Below are 26,941 nucleotides of genomic sequence, written 5' to 3'. Positions count from 1 at the left end.
AGAAGAAGTTGTGTGAGGACTGAAATAAAAGTTGAGAGAGAATTTGAAATTATGCTTACTTTATCACCTCTGCACACCTGGCTAATTGCTGCATGAAATGAGTGTGCTTGTCAGTTTTTGGAAAGTTACAAAATTTGTCACAGAGTGACACCCTACGCCCAAAGTTGGAGATGTGTGAGAAGGAGATTCAACCATCTCACAAGCTCTTCATTTTAAGTACTTACTGACCCCGTAAATGTATTATTTTGACACACGGCAAGGAAGAATCACAAATATCACTGCCCACTGATGTGTAAATGATCATTTCTGCTATATGTATTAACTGATAATGGTTGGGGAATAGTGGGGGATAAATTTGAGAGATTCCCCATGGTCCCTGGCAATTTAACTCCACTGACTACATTCACAGAAACTACAGGATATGGTGGGATGTGATATGGATACTGAGAAAACCAAAAGCATCTGCTGGGAGGCATTTGAAAGTTGAAGGTAAAAGATACAGCATAAGAATGAGTCAAAAATTGTACTTGAGTTCAGTCAAATCAAACTCATGAAACACAGAGATCATTTCATTTCCCAAGGTATTATGATGTCTGATGTCTACTGTGTAGCAATCAGAGAAAAAAACTGCTTAAGAATCATTATGTTTTTAAGGTTTTTTCTGTATCAAAGTAATCCAGTAATTCAGATATACACTGCAAACCAGAACTGCTAACTGCACATTTTTGACTTTTAATGACGAATGCCAAAGAGTAAACAAATGAAGGAGAGAATATGTGTAGCCAACATGGGCTGTTGTAATATTTGTTCCAAAATATGCGCCAACATATAGGCCTGTTTCCATCCATCAGATCAGCAAAACATTTGACTGTTTGTTTTTTGTGCAAAAAAACATATTTCACACAGAACTGAAAAAAGTACAAGGACAAGCAGCTCATCCAGCAGAAGAAAATTCAGACATAAACTTCAAAATACAAGGACGTTGCTCTGGATTTTAATTACAGGAAGACCAACAAGTTCTCTGAAAACCAGTTGGTAATTCTGGCTGTAATCTGATTTTGAACCCAACCCCCTGCTCCTTTTCTGTGTGGATGTGTTGGTGAGAAGGTGCTATTTAGTTTCACACAAGCATACAACTGCTCACACATGCACACACAAGTGTGAACTTGTGACTTCCCAGACCATTTAGATTTTTCCCCATAAAGGAAGTGTTGACAGAGTGCTACAAGTGTGGGATCGGCAGCAAGTTAATTAACAGCCATATTTTCAGCTCCACAAAGGGCACAAACACCTGTAAGGGGGAAAACGGGGTGTGTGAATTCAACCTAACACTTACAAAACTGGAGAAAACTCACTGTGAGTGTTGTGTAACTAATCCCCTGCATGCATTACTTCTCTCTTTGTGTTCAAAATAATTAACATCATTTATAAAGTTTTGAAAACTGATTCTAATGTATCTGCATCATTGAGCTTTGCTGCAAGAATGCAAGCATTTTTCTGTTTTAGTGTATGAGTTTTGTTGTTAATGAAGTAATTCCCTGAAAAGTCAACCAGGTAAGTTTAACTTAGTGAAAAAGCTCCACAACAAAGACCAACTCGAATACCATTAGAATTTGTTTTGGTGTACAAATAAACCCCAGGCTTACATTAGGCAGATATTGTATTGTCCTCATGAATTAAGAATTTGTATATTTTCAAACTTGAGATGTAGTGATAAACACAGGTGAAGGTTTTGACTATTATTTCTGCAGCTGACTTTGTGACCTCAGTGTCCTCTAATTAGAATAAACATGTTGTTTCTCTGATGGGGTCAGTGTACTGTGGCTCATCTCTATCCTGATGTCTGAGCTCAACTCATCTTCAGATCTCTATTATGAAAAAGAACCTATTGCATTCAATTATTTTGCTCCTGTGCATGCCAAATCACTGTAATGATGCGTAATTATGAATATTCTGAGACTGTCGGGTTCTCAATTTGAATGCAAAAGAACAGTTAATGTGCTGAGGTTCAAAAGATCAGTCATTAAGTTATTGGTTATTGCTCATTTTAAACAATGTTACATAAGGGAAAGGTCCAGCCAAGAAAAACATACAAACAACAAACAAAAAAACTCTCTATTAACTAATTTCTGCCTGTAACCGATTCCTTTTAAAGTTAATTAGCAGTTGCTAGAAAGTTGACTATTTACGCATTAAGCAGAAACAAGGTGTTTGTGTATGAGGCAATACAACTATCTTTTGAGCTGGGCAGGTAGTGTAGGCTTGAACCAAAACTGCTGAGTTTTGGGTCGTAAAGGTGAAAGGCACTAAAACTCTCTCTGTATGGCTGAGGTACTGCAGCATTGCTTAATAATTTTCTATAAGTTTGTCAGTACAAGTTACACCTTTTATAATATATTAAAGTCATTTAAAGCATTAAATTTAAAGCACACTGTCTCTTCACGGTAAGAGCTCCCACTTTCTCCCAATAGATCATGACATGGTGGACACTCTTATACAGAGAGCTTTTTGGCCAAGTGAATGTGACACAAACAGTATGGAGATAGTATAAATATGCATATTCAGAAATGCAGAACTTAACATGTATTTTTTAAATATTTTCTAAAATAAAGTGTTATTTGTCCTTATTCTAGAGTAAAACATGTTTTATTCTTTGATGCTTGAAGACACAGGCACTGATTTCTATAAAATCCTTGAAACAAGTTGACAAAGTATCTGTCTGAAACAGGCTGAAATAATCTTATCGTGCTGGAAGCTTTCAGTAAGGCATTTAGTACTCAATTTTAGACTAAATCAATTTGGTAGGACTGAACAGTGAATATAACACGGGACCTAAAGTTGGATTTTACTGTGAAGAATATTGTTCATCTATCCCTTTGCCAACAAAAAGAGGCTAATGAATGGGAAGAAATACAGTAAGCCAAATTCAAAGCAATCAGGCCCTTTAAATGCCGACACCATGCTAAATGATTAAGTTGCGTTCTTTAAATATTTCTGCTCTCCTGCACTGATAAGGAGGCCGGGGCAGTGCACTGTAAAATCCGCCTTAACATCACGATCTACAAAACTAGCACAGTAATTTATTTCCAATTTCTCTGTGTTTTTTTTTTTTATTCATTCAAATGAAATAGAACAGAAAAAAACAAAGTATCGCAATTTATCACACATCAGTGGTGTTTAAGAGGCACACACTGGTAACTGCAGTTTTGAGAAAATTACTCAATAGCCTTGTGAAATCTGACATACTGTGAAATCAACATCATTGATGATAACCACTCACAGCATGACCCGGACACAAAGATAAATTGCATCTGATATTACCCCTAGATTGGAGTTCAGCAGTCTTTAAAAAGGGAGATGAGCCAGGCTGTGAATAAAGGAGGGAAAATATTCATTTCTGCACCCCACGTGGGGTGTGGTATGATATGGCTTTCATTTCTCCGCAGCAATAAAATTTGAGAGTGGAAATGGCAACAAGCATCCAAAGGCCTGCTGGTAGCAGTGTGTCTCACAGACAAAGGCACCACTGGTGCCCTGCAAATGGCATGCTGCTTTCAGTGGCTCTATGATGCGTTCGCTGAATAACAGGCATAATAAATCAACTGCTGGAAGAGAGGAGGAGGGGGAAAGGGTTGGTGGGGGGTCATGTATGGGAGGTGGAAGCTTTTTGAGGAGGACTGAGGGGTGGAGGTGTAGAAATACAGAGATTTGGGGAAAAAAAGAAGGGAAAAGAGTGAGAAAAGCCCACAAAAAGTCTTTTAGATTTTGCTTGATTTTCTCCATGCTTGCTTTCTCATACTATCAGCACTACACAGTGCTTCCTGTACAGCTCAGCATTGCTCGACACTGCCTTAAAAAAGTGCATAGATCCTGTGGGAAGCTGTCTTTAATGTCATCCCTATGCAATATAAATCAGCCTTGTTCTAAGTGAGTGAGCATGGACAGAAAGAACGGCTATATTTAGGAGATAGGTTCTCTCCGATGATTAACCACAGAGTACAACAATTAACATTTTAAAGGTTAGTATCTCCATAGGGAACCATGCATGTTGTCCGTAACACAGCACATATGGCACAGTGTCTGTTCTACTCTGCTTTTGCGATGCAAGCGTTGTTTACTGCATATCTTAAGAGTTTGACACAGTTAGGATGGAACACAAGCTTAAGGTTCAGGGATAATCCCTTAGAGAGAGAGAGAGAGAGGAGGAGAGAGGAGAGAGAGAGAGTAAGATTATGAGAAAATGATGAAAAACTGAGTAACATGCTGCAGGAAGGCAGTGTTTCGACTGTGTTTCAACATAGGTAAGGAGCAAAAAAGCAGACTTCAATCATAAGATAACTAGAGTGGGGCCAATAACGAAAAAACAGCCTCTGCAGTGTCTGATCCAACTCAGATTGCGTGAAATTGCCCTCAAAAACCTAAAAAAAATAAGACAGCTATGCCAAAAAGGCAGACATATGGAGGCCCATGCAAATTCTCTGTCAGGCTAGATCCAACACAATTAGCCTCTGTTGCTTGTTGCCACAATAGCACAACCCCAGAGAAACGGTGGTGGGGAGAAGAGAAGCTGATGTGCCACCTCATATCTTGTGTGAGAATGAGACCTCAGGTAGGATTTGTCTTTTGTTCTCTTCTCAGCAGACAGCTGAGTATTCCTACTTGACGCCACCTCTTCCCTGCTGTACACACTGCAAAACCTGTTCAGATGGTTGCAGAGGCCACAGTTCCCTTTGTGATTTCTCTTTGATTCACACCCAAGTCTGTATCGCCACTTGCACACAAAAAAAGAACTCACAGCAGTCATAATAAATAACAGTTAAATGGGCACTTCACTAAGCCATGCGTATGTTTACAAGACTTGCCACTTGCATTAGAGTTTGGTTGATGAAATATAAATAGAGACTTAGATACGAAATACCACAAGTGCCTCGTGGGCACCGTAAAGCAGCACCTCGTCCATGCTATATGGCTACCAATACTGGCAGTTATTTCACACACAACACAGGTGTACACACAATTATGAGAGTGCTTCAGTCACATCATAGTGTGCCACATCCCAGTCATCCCAGCCCATGGGATCATGTTGCTTCACTATAGGATGAGCAGTGCTCGAGATGGTGGGCAGGACATTTTCTTTTATTGCCCTGCCAAGAGATGTCAGTGCACCATCAGTATCAATTGGATCTCTCCTATTTTCACACATTGTACTTTATCGTAGCATGACTGTCAACACGAGAGTGCATTACCCTCATCCCTCGCTGTTGAAAACATCAAGTCCAGACCAGCACATGAAAGAACACCAGCAGGTGTATTTCATTATTTCCTGGAGCATCAAGCTCATACACTCCGGGACAAGTATATCGCTGATAGCTTTTGCCGCAATCACTAAGGACATACAGTCTCCATGTTTGTCAGGTAGGTTCACAGAGGAAAACATCACATGTAAAATACTGTGGTATGTCTGACTGAATGATATCTTATTTTACTGTGGCTACCAGGTAAATACTATGTACATGTGCAGCATATATAAAAATGTATTGAGGCACATAGGCAAAGGACAATTACTGTTATCTACTCTGGACTGCAAAACTGGTTTTTAATACTGGAATAATCAACAGGGTAAACCTAGTTTGGAAACTAATACTACACACATACATACAAGGTTATTGCTTGGTTCATGTTTTTCAGGTCCTATTTTATTGTGCTCCATGTGATTGTCATCCCCATGTTAACTGTTTCATGCCATTTTGACCGGGTCTCTGGTGTAAAACAGATAATGTGTCTTTGTCTATAGAAGGACTTACTCATTAAATAATTTCTGTATTTCAGTCTTGACATTAGCAACCCAAGACCCAAGCTGCTAGCACAGCATCAAAAAAAGAACAAACAAACAAAAACTTGACCTTCTTGTATTCTTTCAAGTTAAATTTTCACTGCTTCTCCAGTCTGATGAGGACCCACTACTCAATCTGCATTTGCTCACATGGCAATACTCTATGGTAGTTGGGACAGGAAGGGGAGGTTATGGGGAGGTAGAAAAAGGAAATCGAAGGATCAGATCAGTATTGCACTAATCTCATTGCCATTTAGACAAAAGCTGATCTCCATAGGAAGGACCTATGGCCTTAGGGCCTCCTCAGCACAGTCTCATCGTTCAGAGCCCACGGCCTTATTCAATAGGAGCTAAAGGCCAGGCTGGTTTTTATAAGGGAGGTAATTAGCTTAGTGCTCCACCATGCTAAGTAGCAGCCCCTCCAAATCAATCCAGTCACTGTGACCCACTCTACAGGGTCACCTGCCTTGGTTACTGACTGACCAGAGAAAGCAGTAGGTGGAATTTTGCATAATTTCTATGAGCAAATAGTCATGGCACTCAAATACTACTCAAGCAGTATGTTTGTTGTACTGGTGAATTTATAGAGACGCTCTTACTTTCTCACTGAGGAGCTGTCATCAAATCCTTTACTTTAAGAGGGAAACACAGAAGCTCCTGACCCAAGTAAACACAGTAAGAGAAAAATGAAATGTATGAAACTCTCTGTCATACTCTGAAGCCATAGCAACAGTGATAATGGTTAGGAATGACAACTGAAAATACAATTATTTCATGTCTATAGATTGTTCTGAACTCTGTTTGGCTTCATGTGTGAGTGGAGGAGAGCAGAGTAGAGACTGACAGAAATCTTTGGCAGTTTTAGTGAATAAATAGGATCATCAAACCCACAACTCTATGGTCTATGCATTGTAAAGTGTCAAAAACCATTTCTAGTGTCAAGGACCAACAACAGCCTGACATGTGCACACCCTTCATGCACTAATCTTAACCTTTATACTACAAAATATAAATGACGTGGAGGCACATCTGCAGAAAGAATGATGCGGAGACTGATAAATAGGACCAAAAAGCACAGGCTGTGGACAGTGTTGAGAATCTAAGGAGGTAAAAAGGCAGAAGGAAACCACAAGGGAAAAAAATAAAATCCAGGCACTAAGAGCTGAAAGGTCCTCCAATCTTACCAGGCAGCTTGCTGTACTGTAAATATGTCCCACTTGGTGGGAATCAGTGTAAAAGGCAGCTAGCAGCTGGTGCTTAGCGGGGTCCTGCTGGCCCAAGCCCACAGCCGCCCCGGCTCACTGATGAAGACAGATGGATTGGGCCACAGCCCCGACGCAGGAAACACACCCCCGAGCCGGCAGATTAGAGCCAAGCATCCGATGGAGCCCTGATAGCCCGCTGAGGGAGAGAGAGAGCAGACTGGGCAGAGAACTAATGCTCGGTACACAGGCGCCTCTTCACATGAACTTTTGAACCAAGAGATGATATGGAATGAGGTCGGCTGAATGTCAATGGTTGAGTGAAACGGCGCACAGAGGAACTGCAAATGCCAGAAATCTCAGGAACATCATCGAAAGATCATGAAAGTTACAGAGGTAAATAAACAGCATCCCATCAATCCAACAAATTTTAAAACGCAGAACCACCATTACTGCTTTACCTGATGACTCATCAACAACAAGGTCACTTTCAAGAGGACGTTACAGGCTGTAACACCTTTGCACTATGTTTACACTAATGTGGTAACAGAAACTCCAAGTAGCACAGTGCAGTATGGCTATATTCAGAGTGGTGCTCCTCTTAACACACAAACTGAGCGGTTCATTTATAAGCCTGTTTATCCTTATTTATCTTCCTTACTTCATGGATGGATGTTATCCAATCGATGAGAGGTTGGCTATGAAGGCTACAAGTTACTGGCTAGATAAACTAAAATTTTTATTGTTTTGACACTGCATCTTCTGCTGCTTTATACAGGAAAGTCAAACTAATTATTAATTTTGTGGAAAAAGAATGGAAATAATTAAATATATAATCAAATATATAAAAAGGCCTGTTAGAAAGTGTAGGTGAGAAGTTTTTTTTTATTTTCTCTAAAGAGAATACAGAAACTAGTGTTTTGCTTTGTATTACTGTTCAGGGAAACGGCTGTCAATGGGTTTCAATGCACTTCTTTGTTACAGCCTGCTTAACTGCTACCAATTTTCAGCCAATAATGTTTAATGCTACTGTTGTCTAGGGGCCTCAAGCTGATATATCAATTTGCCTTGGTCTTCAAGAGAAACAAGGAAAGAGACACATCATAACAGACATATTGTTTTACAATATACATCCACCATACATACCACCATTCCATTTACACTGAGGCAATACACAATACGTCACAGTGAGTGGTCAGTAATGGACCTCTAACCATGAGACGAGTTAACCATGAGACAGCCAGACTGAGTGGGGTGAGATGACTGGAAAAAAATGTACTAACACTAAGGAACACAGGAACTGTATGTTTAGCTTTCAGATGCAGTATGTACAAACATGTCTTTTAAAGCATCTCTACCAGAAACATGGCAAGATTCCCGACCTTTGTGCTGAGACTAAGTGGCTGAGAGCGCCGAGCTGGTGTGAGCTACAGTAGTCCGCAGAGGACAGTCTTATTGATCAGTAAAGCCCCGCTAGGTGTGTTACAGTTGGCTCAGGCGCACCTCCGATTGACTTAGTGTGATGAGAGCATAATTAAGACTGCAGCACATTAACAGATGGCCATGGTATCACACCGAGAGTGAGTGAGAGAGAAGATGCCTGGTGAGCATGTTATAGCATACTGGACTGCCCTAACAAATTATACAGCATTCAAAGACGCTAGTTCAAGTTGCTTGACACAAAGTATGGTCCCAGTGTTGTCTAAAGATATAAGATATACATACATTCATGGTAGAGGTCTGCTTTTGTTATGGACTTTTACTGTTTAATTATTTACTGTTATGTTATCTTTTATCATTTTTATCTTCTATTTATTTTTATTGCTTTTAAATAATACTCAGGACTTTTTATATTACCTTGTATTTCTGTCTGTAATGGCTAAAGCCCTGAAGTTACTAAATTGAACAACAGCTAGTGTTACTGCTTATGAATTTCAAAAGTTACATAATCACAGTCATACAGTTATACGTACAAAGAAACAGCATATCCTAACCAACTATATCAAGCTTCCATCATGTAAATGTTTTGAAGCCTAAGATTTATAATGTCTGAGGATCAACATTCATCAAATTACTGGAACTTTATTGAACAAGTGTTTACTGTCACTGTGTTTGCTTATATTTTCCAATTTCATCCTTGCTTTCATTCTGCCTGCCTTTTGTTTACTTTTGCCACATCCAAATAGGATAAAAAGTTAATAGGAGAGGAACCACTGGGAAAAGATGAGAAAACAGTAGTCACGATTCAAGCCACATACAATTTGATGACATGACCAGAAAAATCAATAGGAATTCATTGTGAGAAACCCCCTCAGAGCTTCACTGCCAGAACAAAAGAACAATTCAGTGCTGTCTAGCTGAAGCGGTAATAGCCTGCTAAAGTAATTCTCCTGCAGGAATCAAACCATGCATGCTGAAGCAGTGCATTATCCTTCCCATGGCTTACCCCCCACCGCCAGCCCCCTTCATCAAATAACCAGACACCAAATTCTGACAGAGTTGTCTTTGAAACACCATTTACAATTTGAGGGCAGGCGAAAACAAGCAGCAAGTTTTCAGAAAGGCTCACAAAAAAGTGTTTTTCTGGCAGCCAGTTAGCTGCTTTTGTTGAACTCCGCAGAAGTCATAACCACTTTGTAAATTCCAGGGAGATACAAGCAGTTGCTGCTAGCTTTCCAGCTGCTGTTAGCGCTGATGTCAAGCTCTGAGTTGAAGGTCTGTATGCTACAAATATCACTGTTGGATGCTAGTGTATAATAATCTTGAATGTTACTTCAATTTATACAACCAACACACTGTATCTCAAAAAACAACAAATATTAATGGAGAATTTTTCATCTACAGACAATAGGCTTTCTCTTAATGTGGAAACAAAAGCCCTCAGTATCTAAATCTGCTTAGTAAACAGAAACTCCCATCTCTGAACAAGGTACATGGTTCCTTCAAATTGGAGCGCTACATACTAGGGTAACACACAAAAAGCAGTTCCCGTTAAAGTTTATTAAACTGTACTATTACTCAAGCTACACCACTCTCAAGTAGTCTGGTTTATATTGACGTAGGCTTGCCTCTCACTGCCTTGACCATGCCATCCTCTCTGCCCTAATGTAACCCTGAGCTCGTTTTTAACTCAACGGCAGACTCTTACGGGGACAACGCTTCAAAATCTTCACTTGACCTTATGTTTATTCATGTGTGTAGGAGAAACAAGAAAGGCCTTTTCACAGCTGAACTAGCCACGCAGAACTAAGGTGATCACCCAAGGGAGCGGAGACGGAGAGAGTCTAACATTTAATTTAATATACACCCCACGGAGAATGAGGGCGAGTGACAGCAAGAGGTTAGATAAGGGCAAAAAGAGTACCTTTTAACATGGCTGGCCTGATGCAAGTCTTGATGCAGCTGCCCTCTGGTCCTGCTGTGCAGATCACTGAACCACGAGAGCTGGAGTGGAAGCCAGGATCAAGACCTCTTGGTGGGCACGAAAGCTCAGTAAACAGGGTCGCCATTTGCTGACCTTCACAGGGTGACTCACTGGAAAAGATGGGGGTATATGATAATGAGAGTACTGCCGTAGTGTGGTTCAAGTGCTGGATAAAAGAGTCTCAAGAGGCACAAGGCATGGTCATAGCATATGTAGATTAGTACTACTAGACGTTCCCTCAGCTTAAATCTCTCTTCCATAATTTCCTCTAGCTTTCAGATCTAAGTATCATTTTTCCCCATACTGACTGGCAAATTGTGTTATGTATTTTATAAGACTGATCTGCTTCTTCATTAAAGCTATATGGAGATGTTTACACAGTGTAAAATATTCAAATCTTATTCTTTTATGGCTGCAGATGGACAAGTTAATCAATTTTTGTTTGGTGAAAATATGACATCTTCTCATAAATGCCCATATGCATTTATGTGTTTTAACTATGGGTCTAAAAGTATTTTTAAAAAGGTTTAACACGTCTCAGCCCATAAATGTAATATGCATCATATCTTTTAACTTGGGTTAAAAGACTAGTTTTCTATTACCCAATGCATTGAAGGTGTAATAAATCTGATCTAGGATGAGACATGTCTAGAGCTTAAGTACAGATTTTCATTCACTGATTCTTGGTGTAAGAAAATGCCTCTCCTGCTTTAACACCAAATTCCCCCTAAGAACTGCAGTATTGCTGTGTTATAATGGGCAAATGTATTCAGGGGATTCAATACTGGCTTTTTGAAATCCCAGTTTTCAACTAACTTCTAACCTTTAAGCTTGGAAGGACATGAGCTCATATTCTTCAGGGGCTTTTGCACTTTTTTACGCATACTAAATATTCTGTTTATATTATATATAATATTACTGTTTATTCTACAGTAGCTGTTTCTATGCACGCCACACCAAATACTGTAGGAGGGCAAATTTCAACAGGGGGAAAAAATATTTCAAAAGCAACATTTTTGCAGCTTCTAATTTGTGTAAAAAGACTTTGGAAATGTCAGTGTGTCTAAAACTGCATACAGGTATAATTAACCAGTAACACTTGACTGCATACGAAAGAAATGTATGTTCATCTGAGCTCTACAGAATCCTTTTATCAAGTATTTCCGCTTTCTTTCATGTTTTCTCTGGAGACCAACTCCAATGCAATGTTGACTATAATGACTACTACTGACAGCTTAGTTGTATTATGGGTTCTTCTTACACATATCTGGTTGTTCATATTAATATGATATGTTATGATTCTACGGTTGGATTGACTCAAGTTTCATTAGAGGAGGTTCAGGAGGAAAGAAGCAGGAGGAGTTTGAAGGTCACTCTCTCTGGTGGTTTTCAGCAGTGTAAAAAGTGGGTTAAGTGACTGGTCATGCATACAAAACATTTTAGAAGGGTTTTTTGTGCCCACAGCTGTGAAACTGACAATGATTGTCTCCTTGTTTTCTGAAATGGACTGTATTTTTGACCTCTTGAGATGTATTGCTGTTTAAATTTGTTACTTTTAAAATGTTTAACTTCACATATCTTGCTTACATTATTGGTCTTGTTTTCAAGTACACCACTTATTGACTTTTGTCTTTCCTTATTTGTTACGTCAAAGTCATCAAATCTAATCAAATGATTTATTTATCACCATAAAGTGTTTTCTATCTGGAAAAAAATTACTTTGCAGTCAAAGTTAATAAGTGTGTGATAACAGAGATGCCTTAAACAGTTCTGTCATTGTTCCCTATACTGTTAGCACAAAGGTTGAACCCTGCCTGACACCTTCCTGCAATGACAAAGAAAAATATTGCACAAACCTGCAAGAATATATACAGTACGTCTCCTCTATGAATACACATTCACACCACACACAAGCACACACAACTTCCCTGATCTCTTTTTGTCTTGTACTCTTCTTCAGCATTCAAAGCATTGGAAACTAACAGTCAAGCCCTCATTCAGCTGAGGCAACAGTCATCCTCTGAGGACAGCACAAGTCAAAAAATTAAACTTCATTCATCCTGCCATTAAAAACAACCTGGAGTATTTGAAGCTGTCAGGTGAAAATCCACCCATAAGCTGCTGAACACAACAGAGCAGATATAGGAGTGGAGCAGAAAGATAAAACACACCATCTATTCTTGCGAGTTTCTCTTTGAAACTTCTCTTCAGTGTGCCTCTGAGATGGAGGTTCTTTGCTCCCTGCAGAGCTGCTCCAGCTTCTCCTCTCCCTGGAGAGATTTGCAGAGCGAGACAAACACCTTGGGTTTCTCTGCGGCTGTGTGTTCTCCAAAATTCGCCCCAGGCAACTTTAAATTAATACCTAGCATTGCCTTTCCCCTGATAATTATGTATCATCACCCATGGATGCTATAAACGGAGGATGTTTAGTGCTTGTATAATAGGGCTAAACTGTTCCGCAAAAAACCTAGTGCTGGATATAATGAATGCTGCATCTTTTAGAAATGTGCTGAGCATTTTCACATTTACAGGGAGCTCTGCAGGTTCATAATATTTACATGTTATTACGGCACTGTGCCTTCCAGCTATAGTTCCTTTTGTTGTGAGGAAGCTATCTGTGCCCACAAATGCAAAATGTCACTGTCTGGGATCAGCAGAAATTTGTTGCCTGCTTAACTCTCTCCTGTCCTTTAACCAGGACAGGCTTTGTTCGCTGCTAGTACAAGCAGAAAGCAGCTCTGTTCTCAATAATGGGCAGATTGACAAGCCCGTGGAGGTTTGTAACCGACAACAATTCTCCCAGGCTTGCTGAATGGTGTAGGCATGTCTCTCTCGTCACTGTAGTATGCGCCCTCTGTTGCAAGGAGACTCTGCGATTAGCTGGGAATTCATTCCTGACATGATAATTGCTGTCAAATTACAGCCAACCACCAACAATTATGATGGGTGCTGACAGGTGAAGTGTGCTGGTCCCTCCAATCGCCACACTGCGCACACAGTATGTTTATAACCGAGAGTAAGGAGATACACACAATGCACACACACAAACCCAATTTACAATTGCTCAAGGTCCCTCGGTCAAGCAGCACAGTTCCATCAACACACAACCATCGTACTGATTATAGAGCGAGTGCTCTCTTCAGTTAAACTGCAGTTGCGGGGTAATTAGATGCTTTGTGATGAACAGGGAACTCGCTCCCTTGTGCTAAAAGTATCTTATATTATCACACACTAGTAAGGCTTTAACACTATGCACAGCAGTGGATGGACAAGTATGTTCAATTTATAGAGAGGAGAGGATTAACAAGTTATATAACTATGTTTTTATATAGAATAGAACATGGTGTTAATCTGAATGTCACCATTCAGGAAGTAGGGACATGAAACTTACCAAGTTACAACACAAGAGTTGCTCTACATACCTTTGGTTACATGTTGCAAGGGACTAGTCTATTTGACTAGTAAACTCATACATTACCAAATTAGTATATTCCTATTATTAAAGATAGTACGATGGTGTAAAGTGATTTATGTTGGAAAACTGGTCATGAACTTCGTAATAAGGCCAACATAGTAATTCAATGACTTTTACCACTTAATTTGTACCGATACTCTATCAACCTCCATTTTTCCTAAAACAAGCCTGAAAGTCTACAGCCATGCTAGCAGCTCTGTGAAGTTGTACTAAAACACGAATGACACGAAGATGCCGAAAGCTAATGTCCGCTTGCTAGCAGACATATTGTTTACTACGTTCTGTCTTAGTTTAGTGTGTTAGCATGCTAACATTTGCTATTTAACACTAAAGTGCACCCGAGGTGCTAAGATTAGCATTATTTTCTTTTTAAAGTTAGCATGGCTACAGTTCGTACAAACTAATTCCCCCATCGAAGTTTAATCAAGTTTCGTTACAAACCAAGCTGTTAAGGCTGCATACAACTCAGTGTTCCTTTTAATCAACGTTGCTATCTCAAAGTTCGCCAAATATTCCTCGACACCTACCAGTGTCTACTTAGCCAGTGACGCAGTTAGGACTAAGCTAGGCTAGCGAATAGGCTAGCATTAGCAAGAAGTTAAAACATTCACAATAGCTTTGGTTCAAGTTAAGCTAACCTCCTCTAGTTCTATCTAAAAACACATTTCGGAACAGTGGGAATTTGTAGCTGTTTTACTGTCACTTCTGTGTGTTTTTTTCATCGAAAACTTTAACCTTACTAATCCATAAGTGGTGTTCATTTTCCCATGCTAGCAACACAAAGTTCTAACTGACCGGTTAGCTTGATTCTCAAATAAATAAATAAAAAAAATCTTGTCTTTTAAGACCAACCAATGACTGTCAAAAATACTTACAGTATTTTAAAGAAAATAATTAATATTACCTTTAGTTTGTCCAAAGGAAATCCAAAGAACTGGTCCATTCCCTCAATAAGCACCTTATTTTAGGGTTGACAACGGCGCCATCTTTTAAACCTTTTAAGCAAGACATTATTAGCGTTTCTCTAAATCCGCACAGCTTGTGTTCCTTGGGGTCCATTGGTCTTTAGATGGATTTTTTTAAATGTCACAGTAACAAAAGCACATGTTGTAAATTATAATTATGGGTTAATTATGGCTGAAGTCGGTGTAGCTGTGTGGCTTCAGTTCCTGACATTATGCACTGGTTCACATTATTAACATGACTACCTGTACCTGTGCTTTTGAGTGACAATTAAAATGTCTGCTGTGAAAAACATTCGTTTCTACTTTCTCTCAGTGTTCCTCACTGAGAACTTTCTGCTTTGAAAGTGTCATTCTAGGTTTCACATATAATAATAAATCATTGTTTTTAATCAGTCAACCTTAATTTGCTTTTTTTTTTTTTTACTTAAGAAATTCCATTAATTTTTGTATTTCTTTCTTTTCTCTTATTTTTCAATACCCCCACATGCTTAATTACTGATCACTAATCATTACTTTAATAACACTATTGTCAAAAAAGATGGAAGAAACAATAAAAGGACTGCTGTAGTTGTACATAAATTAGAACAAATGTTCTAATTTATGTACAACTCTTTTGGCAGTCATCTGTCATCCAATATTCCCTCCCAGATCTAGATCCAGCCATTTGCAAGGCGCTGAACACACCCTGGGTTTTTGTTTTCTTTCCCTTTGTATATTGCCTACACATTGTGTTAACCTAGAGAAAATTCTAACGAGAGTAGCCACTTCTTTTTACTTACAGTGAGTGGTTTCATGTGCCTCAGATCCCAAATCTGACACACAGCTGTATCCACTTGGAAGAGTTCACAAATGCAGCAAAAACGATGTGATCCCTAGCTGGCTTCCACTTAGAAGTGTTTGATGTAGAAACATGACAAATGGTAAATAAACTTGATTCATTGCAGATATTGCAGACGTTTTGCTTCTGTAAAACTTCAATAAAAGAAGATACACTTCTAATGACATAAAAATTTCTCTCATCAATCCATTTGTATTACATAGGGCAGTTTATTGAACTTGTAAATGTGTTAGGTGTCATTATGCATGATCTTAGTTTTTCTACACTCACAAAACCATAAAAGATCGAACATTTATAATAATAATTTGCTGCTTCAACATTACATTCAAAGCTGTAAATTGTTATAGCTACATTTTGTTAAAAACACAATATGTACATTAATTGTAATACACAAATTTTATATTTGGCATACTTACATTAATCTCATCATATAATTTACAGGTTCTCAAGTACTGATTAATGTGAATATTTAATCTCAAAAATTCACAACAAATCAAAAAGTAAATTAACCATACAAAAATGAAACATACAAACAATACTAAAGCTAACCCCCTCCCACCCAAGAAACATTGAACGGTATTTATTGATGAATATCTTATGCCAAAATGTCCTCTATTTCACAAAACTGTGTGAAATCTGCCTGCCACAGAACACTTACTTCACTGCAACAATGCAATGTCATTGAAGTGAGCAACTATTTATAGTGCAGTCAACTCACGTCCATTTTTTAATCAAACAGAAAGTAAATCTCAACTGTACAAATATTTGACAGTGATTAGTTTGTAAATATTTCTTCAATAGAGTTCAGTTGTCGTGTGTTTTTTAAGGTCACTGCTGACAGTGAAACTCTGATTACTCTGAAACTTCCAATTACTGCTTTGTCAAATAGAGACCTCATAGTAACAGTACTGGTCATGACACAGATGATGAAATATTGTTTGTGCTTTTCTAGCATTACATGTGATCAGTAGATTACAGTTTAATTAGGACGAGTAGGTAAAATCGTTTTTAAAATTCTTTCTAAAAATGTCTCTTTAGCTGAGCATCTCTTTCCAGGTCCCAGTTTAAAAAAAAAAAAAGTTTCTTTACAGCACATTGTACATTTTCCTTTGGCACAATACTTTGGTAAACCCCCCCCCTTCCCCCAAAAAGATCTGTTGTCATTTACATCATGCAGGAGGATTAGAGTGTGTTCACATAAATGGCAATGACCGATGGCAAATTCCAGCTTCTAAGCATGCAATTGCACTTACTTTTGCCCATGTGTTTGGTCCAGGATCATGAATTTAATGTTAATGGGGGCAATTCTTGACTTGTGTGGAGCTGATTTTAAGGTTCAAGATACAAAACGGCAGTAGTTGTCTGCTAAGATGGCAATTTACCACCAAAAATCTCTCTAGTTTTCTGATTTACATGTATCAGTGTGGAATTAAAATAAGCCTTAAAATTGTCATTACTGTGCTGAAGCTACCATTATATATTCTTTCATGAAATTCAACTTTTGACTTTTTTGTACCATTGATTGTGTGGATATGACTATGGGAACACACCCTTGTCTACTACACTTCACTGAAATGCATACTCGAGGCCTCTAGCACCTTTTTAGCCATACAGTATACAAATGTACTGAGTTGTTTAAAAAAAAAAAAACGTGCAAGACTCACGGATAAAAGACTCTGTTTCCAATACTTAAGGCAAAAACAATTCTCATATATACCAATATACATATATTTGAGATTATTACATCTATCAAAACTGTGTTTTTCTAGAGTGTTCTGGTAAACATATGTTGCGACTGACCGTGGTGACCTACTGTATGTACTAGAGCTAAAAGTGCAGAATGACTAAGTCAAAGTCAATGCAATGCCCTCTAGTAAATACAAAAAGAAACTTTCTTCATCTGACAGTTTCTTCAGTTTTTTTGACTGCCTGTTAATCTATAGGCCTGTGTCTTTTATTGGAGTATAGGTCAGGAATGCCAAACTGAAGATCACAAAAAACAAGTGAGTGCCCAGTAGAAAAGTGCAAATTACGCCAGTGTGTTTCTTCCACCTCGTTCCACAAGCTCCAGACCTGGACCTTTAACCAGCACCTATAGCTGGGACACCTTCCTGGGCAGAGGCCTCGGTCTTGGGACCCGAGGGTCGGAGGTTCCATCCAGCTTCATGCTCCCTGTGCGAAGCTGGTGAGGCTTGGGAGGCAGGGCCGGGGGGTCCGTCTGTGGGGGGATGGAGAGACTGTGGGGCAGAGGCACGGGCCTGCGGGGGTTGTTCCTCTCGTACACACTGTAGGGAGGCGGCGTCTTGTTCTCTCTGCGGATCGGCTCGTCGGAGCTGCTGGAGATGGAGTTTGGCAAGGTGGTGGGCGGAGGCAGTGGGTGGGGCGGGTGGTCGCCTGTGGGCAGCTCAGTGCCCGAAGCCTCCGATACACTGCAGCGACTGAGGGAGGAGATGCCGCTGCTGTAGCTGCCAGAGAGGACAGGGGAGTTGGAGACCAGGCTGGCAGACTGGCACTCAGTGGGTGAAGGGGTGAAAGGTGGCACTGTGGTCTGGAGGGACAGAAAGGACAGGAAATCAGATACTGGAGAAAAATATGAGACATGCTTTTATGTAATAGACATGTTACCTAGCCTTTTAACCAAACTGTGTCCCTGCAGATTCACCTTTAGTTTGGGAACAACATCCTGCTGTTACCATTGCTTAACCTGTATTTCTGTATTTTCAAAGAAAATTTTGCCAGCCGACTTTGGTGGGTAAGCATGTGACCATATTGTATGCGTCCTCTACTCTTCTACATGTGTGCTCACACAGCAATAAAGTGACAATAAAAACTTAACCCCCCCCAAAAAAAAGAAAGAGAAAGAAAGAGTCAGTGAACAGATTGAGAGGCCCAGGTTTTTCCACTCCATCAACCGGCCCCTGTGCACTGAGATGAAAAGACACAATATGCTGCACATTCCCCCCTCAAAAATCCGATCACTCATCAAAATGTTTTTCTAAGCAATTACACCATGCTCCCATTATATCTGCTGAAACTTAATTGGATCTAGTGGAGTATACAATTGATCAGTAAGGTTGTATTGTTCATGCTAGAAGGGGCATGCACAAAGAGGTATCCATTTGACATGCACAACTGGACAAACCTTTTCACATTTGGGTTAGCAGGATAAAAATCAGTTTATTTACTACAGCGCTGACAAGCAGTTTAAACTCCTGATCCAGTTTTCTAGAGGAAGACTACAACTAAATATCATTTCTACCTCTGGAGATGAGTAAGTGCAGCCCTGTCAGACTGGCACCACAGGTTCACTATTGTCCTGGGGTTTGTGGTTTGGTAATGGGCCCCCGGCTGCACTGACTGATGTGTGTGTTTGGTCCGTGTGCGTTCACGTGCCAGATAATGGGGGCCTGCTGGAGGTCCACGGAGGACCCGTCTCTGGCTGTGCTGTGATGGGCAGCTCGGCACTTTGCTCAGGGCCTCTTGTGTTGCCACAACACACTTGTGCACAAAAAAATGTGGTGCGGGAGGCACACACCAAAGCACACACACGCACGAGCACAGATCTGATTGACAGAGCATGCTGAGTGCCAAGCTGTCACTCACACTTTGGTTTCCAGAGTTGTTCTGTCTCTCTCCCTCTTTCTCTCTCTTTTTCCACCTCACACACACACGTACACAGACCACACACAAACAACCTCATTCTTGGTAGCTGTCACATGTAAGAAGACATCACACCTGCAACAAAGCTCAGAGCTTAGCACTATTGCTCGTGACAAACCCACAAAGAGGAGAGCAGTTAGCAGGAGACAAGCTTCGGTTCACCGCGGTTTCAAAACAACTTTTTACCCTCATTAAGAGCTCACTCGCTGCTTAGCTAACCTTTCCTGGACCTCTCCTGCTTCTGCAGACTGGTATTAACTACTAAGAGACTCATTAACAATAAATCACAGCTTGGAGACAAAGTAAGATTAATCAGTTATCTGTAGATAAACATAAAAAACATGTGAGGTCAGAGATATTAAAGACTTGTTTTAACACATCTAAGTTGAGAGATGCTGAAAAGAACAGAGTACAGCATGCAGAACTCTCATCACATTAATAGTAAAGGAAAAAACACAACAAATAGGGCTCACACTTTGAAATTTAAATTCACTGACAAGCACATGTAGTGAAGTTGAATAAATCCATCTGGTTTTGCATATTTTTGGCAAGAAGGCCAGATGACATCCTCTCAGAGCTCAAATTAAAACACAGAGGATGACAGTTGGTGTCTACCAGGTGTACATTTAGATAATACGGTGAATGCCCTCCAGCCAGTCCCATTTTGGGTCCACTTTGGGACATTTGTGTCATAAAAACTACAAAATCAGCAGCACCGGAGCAGTTAGCAGCTTCAGTGAACAGTAATGCAGAGCTCCCTGGCCTTACGCTTGACATAGAGTCGGATAAAGACCCTGGAGCTGGCCGTTAAGACGTCAGCAATGCAGAATAAAGGGCCCCGAGGCTGTCACTAAGCAAGGTCAGGCTGTCTAAGGAGAAGAAAGAGAAACTAAAAAAAAAACTAAAAAAGAAACCCAAAAACTCAGAACAAATGGGAGAGGAAGTGAGTGACAGAAACACAACCAACCTTTTGCGGCGATCTGGACGTGGGGACAGGGGACTGCGACCTCATGTTTTTAGCTGAGGAGCCTGCTGACAGCCAGATGAGAGAGAGAGGGGGGCAGAGAGAGGGAGAGAGAAGAAAAAGAGGGCAAATTCAAATCAGTGGAGTGTTTTCTTCTACTCGCCAGGATGACACAGCGTGAGTCATGCAAACATACACACACGGAGATGAGAGGGCCAGTCGCTTAAAGCGTCAGTGAATCAAATACGCGCTGATGTTCTGCAGGTCCTTTAGGCTGCCTTAAGCTGTTTCTACATCCAACAGCTGTTACTGCTCTGTGCAATGAGGGCAGAAAAAAAGGGGAAAAAACACCCCATCTGCTTATAACGCTGCTGGGCAGTGCAATACATCAGAAAGCAGTGGGGAATAAGTCAAATCTGTTGCTTCTGTAAATAGGTAAATAACTAAAATGCAGTTTGAGTTGATGGTGGAGAAAACTGTTGTTGAGATGTAATGACATGCATTTCTCAGGGGGATGAAAGGGAAAAATACAAATGCAAAAACTGACTGGAATTTAAATTGAGATTGATTTCAGCCTCCTCAGAGTCCACAGAGATTTTCAGACTGGTTATCAGCTGAGCTACAACATCTCATTGCAGGAAGTATCAGTGTTTCGACTGGTTAGTAAAGAAAATGCCGGCGTCATCATCACGTATGCGAGCAGAAGCGAGGAAACAGCAGCCGAGAGCCTCAGATGGGGAAAGTAGCCGAGAAGAGGTGAGAGAAAGCGGCAGGTGTCAAAAGTCTGAGAGGAAAATTAGTACCATTCCTCACTGGAGGATGCACTGTGATTGGCCAATTTACCTGAGTACGGCGGCCTAGGAGGTACAGGAGGGCATAGCAATTTGCCAACAGAGTCAGAGAAGGATGGAGCGCCCTCTTTGACACTGTCTAGGCTCCAGCTACTGGGTGTGGGTCTCACTTCACAGTACACAGAAACATCACAAGTCACAAAACAGGTTATGGGATTACACACAACATTATGGAGAACACAGTGGAATCATGTGCATTTGAAATGGGTGATATGACAACATAATAAACAACCAAACAGTCCTGATGGAGTTTTCTGGTGTTAAACCTAAAGATGTTTTTTTTTACTCTGATTGTTGCTCATTCAGTCATGAATGTTTAATGTTATGGAGAAAATCTTAAGATTTGAAGCCAAGTTTTCAGAAGTGTTCAGCATCACCCACTCTACAAAGCAGGTTCAGAAAGTCAACAATCACAATATTAATCTTCTACCCTGGTTTCTTCTTCTGCTTTATATATTCTGCCATGCTTGTTTTTTATCCAGAGGAGGACCAGTAAGATCACAGAGTTACATAACTCCAAGATCTCAGAGGCACAGAATTCACTCCTCCTTTCTTCTATAAAGTGAAGCTGCCACCGTAATAGCTTTGGCCTTCTACCACTGCTGGAAAACAATTGGATATTCATCTCGGAGATTAGTGTATGTGAGGTCAAAGTAAATTTTTCCTGAACTTTTGCAAAACTTGCCAAGGTTTAAATTTGCAAGTGGAAATTCTGGCACCTTATGTGATCTAGTTTAGTTTTTGGAGGAAGATGCACATTAGTTTTAGTCAAGTGATTACTGTTGGTTTTAACAAAAATAAAATACATTTTAGTCTAGATTTTGTCAGTGGTAGTTTCAGTCTTTCTGAGACAATGCCACAGTTAAGGTTTGGTTAGGTTTAGGCACAAAAAGAGAGCTTCATCGATCAGTTGCAATTGTTACAATAATAAACATATGGTTGTTGAACCACTGTAGTCCTGCATGCCCAATAAACAACCACCTCGTCTATAAGTGTGAAACAGGAAATGAACATGTTGAAGTGATGTTTTCTTGGCCCTTCCATCCATCAGAACCTCCTCCCTATGCAGATTTAATCGCTATTTAGTTTAAGGTCACTTATTCAAAACAACTAGTGCTGTCATTTTTGTTAGGAAGTCTCGTTGATTTAGTGCATTAATTTGTTGATTTTTCCCTCTGTGAATCAGCTGTCAGGGACATGACACTGAAATGTAAGATTTTGCTCATTAACGCAACAGGTCAAGCAGCTGTGGAGAAGGGAAGGATACCTTTTACCAATTAGGAGCACACAATGTGTGATCCCACAGATTTGTGCATGATGTTGAACAAGCTTTGTTCATATTGGCATCCAACCATTTTCATATTAATCTTTAGTTTTTATTTTTTGAATAAAATTGTACTGCATTCCATCAAAGCTTTTGTTTTATAGGTAACCTTCTATTTAGCTTTACCCTTGTTTTTGCTATTGAAAATGTTGTCCATGTATGGAAGCTGAAATCTGAAAAATAATGGTCTTGTTATCCGGTGTGAAAGCAGGGTAATATATTTTCCTGAATGTAGGTCTCATATAAAACAAAGAAATTAAACTTTAAAATAGAAATGATCCTCTACAATTTAATTTCATTCACACTACTTTTCATATAAATCTCAGACTGTCCTTGTTCAGTCTGTGATTTGTAGGTCACATCCAATCAAATTTTTAGAATTCAAGTCTAGGAGCTACTTCTCAAGTGCAGACATTTCTGTAAAAATAAAATGTAATCAGACACCATAATTGCACTCACAGTCGGGGTGATTGGTCAGGTCACAGTTTATTAAGTTGTGCTAGCCTGATTCTTCTGGACTCAACAGACTTCAACTGGCTGTTTTCTACTGTTACAAGTAGAAGAGTTTAACTAGAGTGTAGTGAGCGTCATATTTTAACAACACTATATTTGGTATCAAGCAGTTAAAGGTTCAGGACTGAAGTAAAGACAAACAACACCTTCATACAATCACAGCTTTTTCAGCGTGTAAATTCTAGCACCTTTTGTCAGCGTCATATGTACAAAGGTGTGATGTCACCATATTGTGGCAGTTCATCTACCTCTCACTGCATTATTTACACATTGCACTTGAATCACATGGAAAGGTGTGTGTTTCTGCGCGAGTCACAAGGACGCTATCACATCCACACACCTCGCTCTTTATTATAAGGTGTCTCTTCCGCATAGCTGCTTAATTACTTCACAAAGTGCTTTGAAGGCTGCTGTTTCCTGTTCTGAGTTCTGCTGAAGTTCAGAGAAAAGCAATCAAACTGCTCAGGTTTTTTTTTAATTACACGGGGGGGTCGGCTTTCACCTCCAATTCACAGGCAGATTTTTCTTGGAAAGTGCAATAAATATCCATCTTCCCTCGACTGTGCTGAGTAAAATTGCAACCTGTGGGCTTCACTATGAGATACGCATTCATACATACAGTATGACTGTATGGCCACAAATGTCCATTAGCATTGCAGGGATAGTATCTTCCATTTTATTACTCTTTTAGGCTGAGGCGAGATGAAATTCTGCAATCTAGACAATGTGTGCTGGTTAGGAGTCGGAGGAAAATGGAGCACAGCATGTGTGTGTGTATGTGTGTGTGTATTCTCCCTGAAGCAGCTGTGTGAAGACAGATGCCTCCAGTCACTTTGTGGTCAAACTGTCACACACACACTGCGTGCCTGGACAGATGACCACCACGCTGGATAGTGGTGTAAGTACCGGTGAGTAATAGCTGCCTGCTACTGCCGCAGCACCGCTGCATTATTGTGTTGCACACTGAAGAGAGCTTTTGTCTCCAGGAATTATGATTAATGGACACATGCTGGGAAGTTGTAATGAAGAGTGAATAAATAGGAATGTGGGGAAAAAAAAATAGAAGTCTACTTTTAACTTTTTTAGTTTTAATAAAACATCTCTAGACATGTTAGCATTATTATAACACTGGAGGGGATTTCCTGCTGAGTGTTTCTGGGGGTATTAGAGAGGTCAGTGTATGGAGGCGAAACATGTCCAAAAAACATAAACACAATGTTTTACCTTTATCTGGTGCTGAGAGGTTAGGGTCACTCCTTGGTAAAGTGGTATCACCTATCTGATGAGGAGGAGCTCTCTGCACACAGAAGAATAAGCCCAAATTAATGTCAAATACATACAGCATGGAGCAGAGTATTTGTGATATAAAACATAAGTTAACATAAAGGATAGAGGAATAAATGAAAGGAGGGTTGAGGGTGTGAAAGCAGCAGTGTGATATTTGTAGTAGTAGGTGAGCACTCCTGGCTCTATCCTCCAAAACATAAAAAATACATTTATAGTTTTTTCTCTTCACCCTGTTGCTCTAATTACAGTAGAGGATACAAGTAATTGATGTTTCTAATGATCAATATTCCATTAGCAGCTAACTGCCAGTGCTTCACTCTTGTCAGGTTGGAATAAGTGTTAGACCTCCCAACATCAATTCATTTGTAGACTTAAAACCGCTCCTCTGGTTCAACACAAACAGGTTACAAAAAAAACAGGTGAACTGTGCCAGCAGCATTGACTGTAAAGAGACGAACAGCCTTGAAAAGCAAACACATTATTTTCGAGTTACAGTAGCTTTGTCACCGAGGATGGAGCGTGTGATTGCGTTACATACTGCCCTTCAGCTAGAGAAGAAACTGCAGTATCATATTGTTCATGTTGGCTCTTGTTATTGTGGTAACATCAGCTTGCTCTGCTGGAATGTGTTTTGTGTTTTGTTTTTTTTAAACTGAAAATGAGGTAGTGCTGGACTGTCTGGCTTTAATAAAACATCACTAACACCAGCTGCTCTTCTCAGCTGCAAAAGGCCTCATGGTGTGTGCCCTCGTCCAAGACTGATGTCAAACATTGAGATATATTGTATAATACAAAGGTGACCTTGTTTTCTGCCCCAGTATATATCTTAAGGGCAGCTGCAGTGCTGGATAAACGTGCCTGCAAGGTGTAAAGCATTAAAAAAATACAGACCCACTTCTCATTTTATCGTCATCACACAATCAAACACTCGGTGGAGCTAATGACCAAAGGGAATGAACTATCCATAAATCATCCTGCAAATGAGAGAAAAATGTGTGTCCCTCTTCTAATACCCATCAGGGAGGATATGTCCATCTGCTTACAATGTATAGAGTTTCAAAGTGTTCTTTCCCTATCTGGTGTTCTCAGTTCAAAATGTCTTTTCAATGATATCCTCAGTGTTACTTGAGAAACACTGGACTCTCCCAGATGCAGACTCTAAGCAGTCGTTATACGTGAGTGTCGCATCACAGCTGCTGAATTAACCCAAGAACAACTCATCATTTAACATCAGCGCTGCACATAACAAAGCTTGGTGACTGTTCTCACCTTACCTTGTTGTGTATGCACACAATTTTGTTCCTTCATCTGTTTATCAAACAACCAGTTAATTTCTAACACAGTTTGTGTTTTGTACTGATGATTCAACCTAGTGAGTTTCATTTCCATCAAAATAATGCTCCCAACTGTGAGTAACCTCACAATGTCTACGGAGAAAATACAACAACTTCTGACTTCTACTTTGGGAAACCAAGGGCAGAAGGGAGTGAAATAGCTCGCCTGTAAATCTATTGTGATTCTTCAGGTATGCTAATATGCTAAAAGACTACATGGACACTGGCCAGACATGGAATGATAATATTTTAATTTTAGTGAGCAATTTTTTTTTTTTTTCCCAGTGTCTCACAAAACAGTTTGATGGATCAGTGTTTTCATAAACGCAGGGTTATTATCACTGGCCTGCCTTAGCACTGGGACATTTTTCTATAAACCACATTTAGAACCATTTATGTGAGAGGAAGAGCACACTCTCAGACTGTCCTCTTACTCGCAGACATTGGTCCTTTGGTCTTTATTCCTGGATGCTCAAACACTAAAAAATGTGACCACCCATTAAGTGCACAAGTGCATTTGTGTGTGTGTGTGTGTGTGTGTGTGTGTGTGTGTGTGTGTGTGTGTGTGTGTGTGCGCTACCTGTGCAGGGTCCAGGGGGTTGGGAAAGATGGCACTGACTGGTCTCTCTCTCGGAGACAAACAGGCATTTTCTCTGGAATGCTTGTGTTTCTCTGCCATTTGGGGTGAACCTGGAATGGACGGTATGAGATGCCACAGCGTTAACACACACAGGCACACAAACACACACACATACGGGACAAAATAGCAGCAAGGTGTTAGACTATTACCCACAAACACTGGCCACAAATCAGGAAAGGCCAATCTCTACTTCTCCCTCCAAGACTCCACACCATTCTTTCAGCCTCACTAGCTCTGCAACATGATAAATGGCCTGCCCCTTCCCACACACACACACACACACACACACACACACACACACACACACACACACACACACACACTCTCTTAACTTCCTCACCTCCTCTGTTGGACAGAACAATCACAGCTGACAGAGACACGTGCTAAACCTCAAAACAGAAACATATGCAACACACAGAGAAAAAAACAAAAGCCCACACACACACACACACACACACACTCCCTCACACACACACACATGCAAATACTCACACACCATTTTCACAGCACTTCCCCCTCATATGGTGTTAGCTACTGTATAGATCTTGATCCATTAGCGAATGTGATAGCATTTGGAAGGCTATCATATGAGTATGAGATACCCATCGCTGGCTCTCATTCAGATAAGACC

At 40.1% G+C, this 26,941-nt stretch overlaps 1 protein-coding gene and 1 long non-coding RNA gene across 2 annotated transcripts in view; both read right to left on the bottom strand.

Moving 5' to 3' along the window:
- LOC108887394 (uncharacterized) overlaps window positions 1-15,115 on the bottom strand; it is an 89,755-nt gene extending 74,640 nt beyond the window's left edge. Inside the window, exons 1-2 of the long non-coding RNA XR_001961609.2 lie at window positions 14,839-15,115; window positions 10,400-10,569 (exon numbers count right to left, since the gene is read on the bottom strand). This is a non-coding gene — a long non-coding RNA (uncharacterized LOC108887394). The remainder of the gene's footprint in view (window positions 1-10,399; window positions 10,570-14,838) is intronic.
- Window positions 15,116-15,922: 807 nt separating this feature from the next.
- Window positions 15,923-26,941, bottom strand: part of dock4b (dedicator of cytokinesis 4b) — a 103,129-nt gene continuing 92,110 nt past the window's right edge. Inside the window, 5 exon segments of the mRNA XM_051077548.1 lie at window positions 15,923-18,285; window positions 20,365-20,429; window positions 21,205-21,321; window positions 24,274-24,346; window positions 26,251-26,360. Coding sequence (XP_050933505.1) covers window positions 17,830-18,285; window positions 20,365-20,429; window positions 21,205-21,321; window positions 24,274-24,346; window positions 26,251-26,360 — 821 coding nt within the window. The 3' untranslated portion in view covers window positions 15,923-17,829.

Source organism: Lates calcarifer, linkage group LG18 (assembly GCF_001640805.2).
Source record: "Lates calcarifer isolate ASB-BC8 linkage group LG18, TLL_Latcal_v3, whole genome shotgun sequence".
NCBI lineage: Eukaryota > Metazoa > Chordata > Actinopteri > Centropomidae > Lates > Lates calcarifer.
The sequence above is the reverse complement of the archived record's forward strand: the minus strand, read 5'-3'. Positions and strand labels throughout refer to the sequence as shown.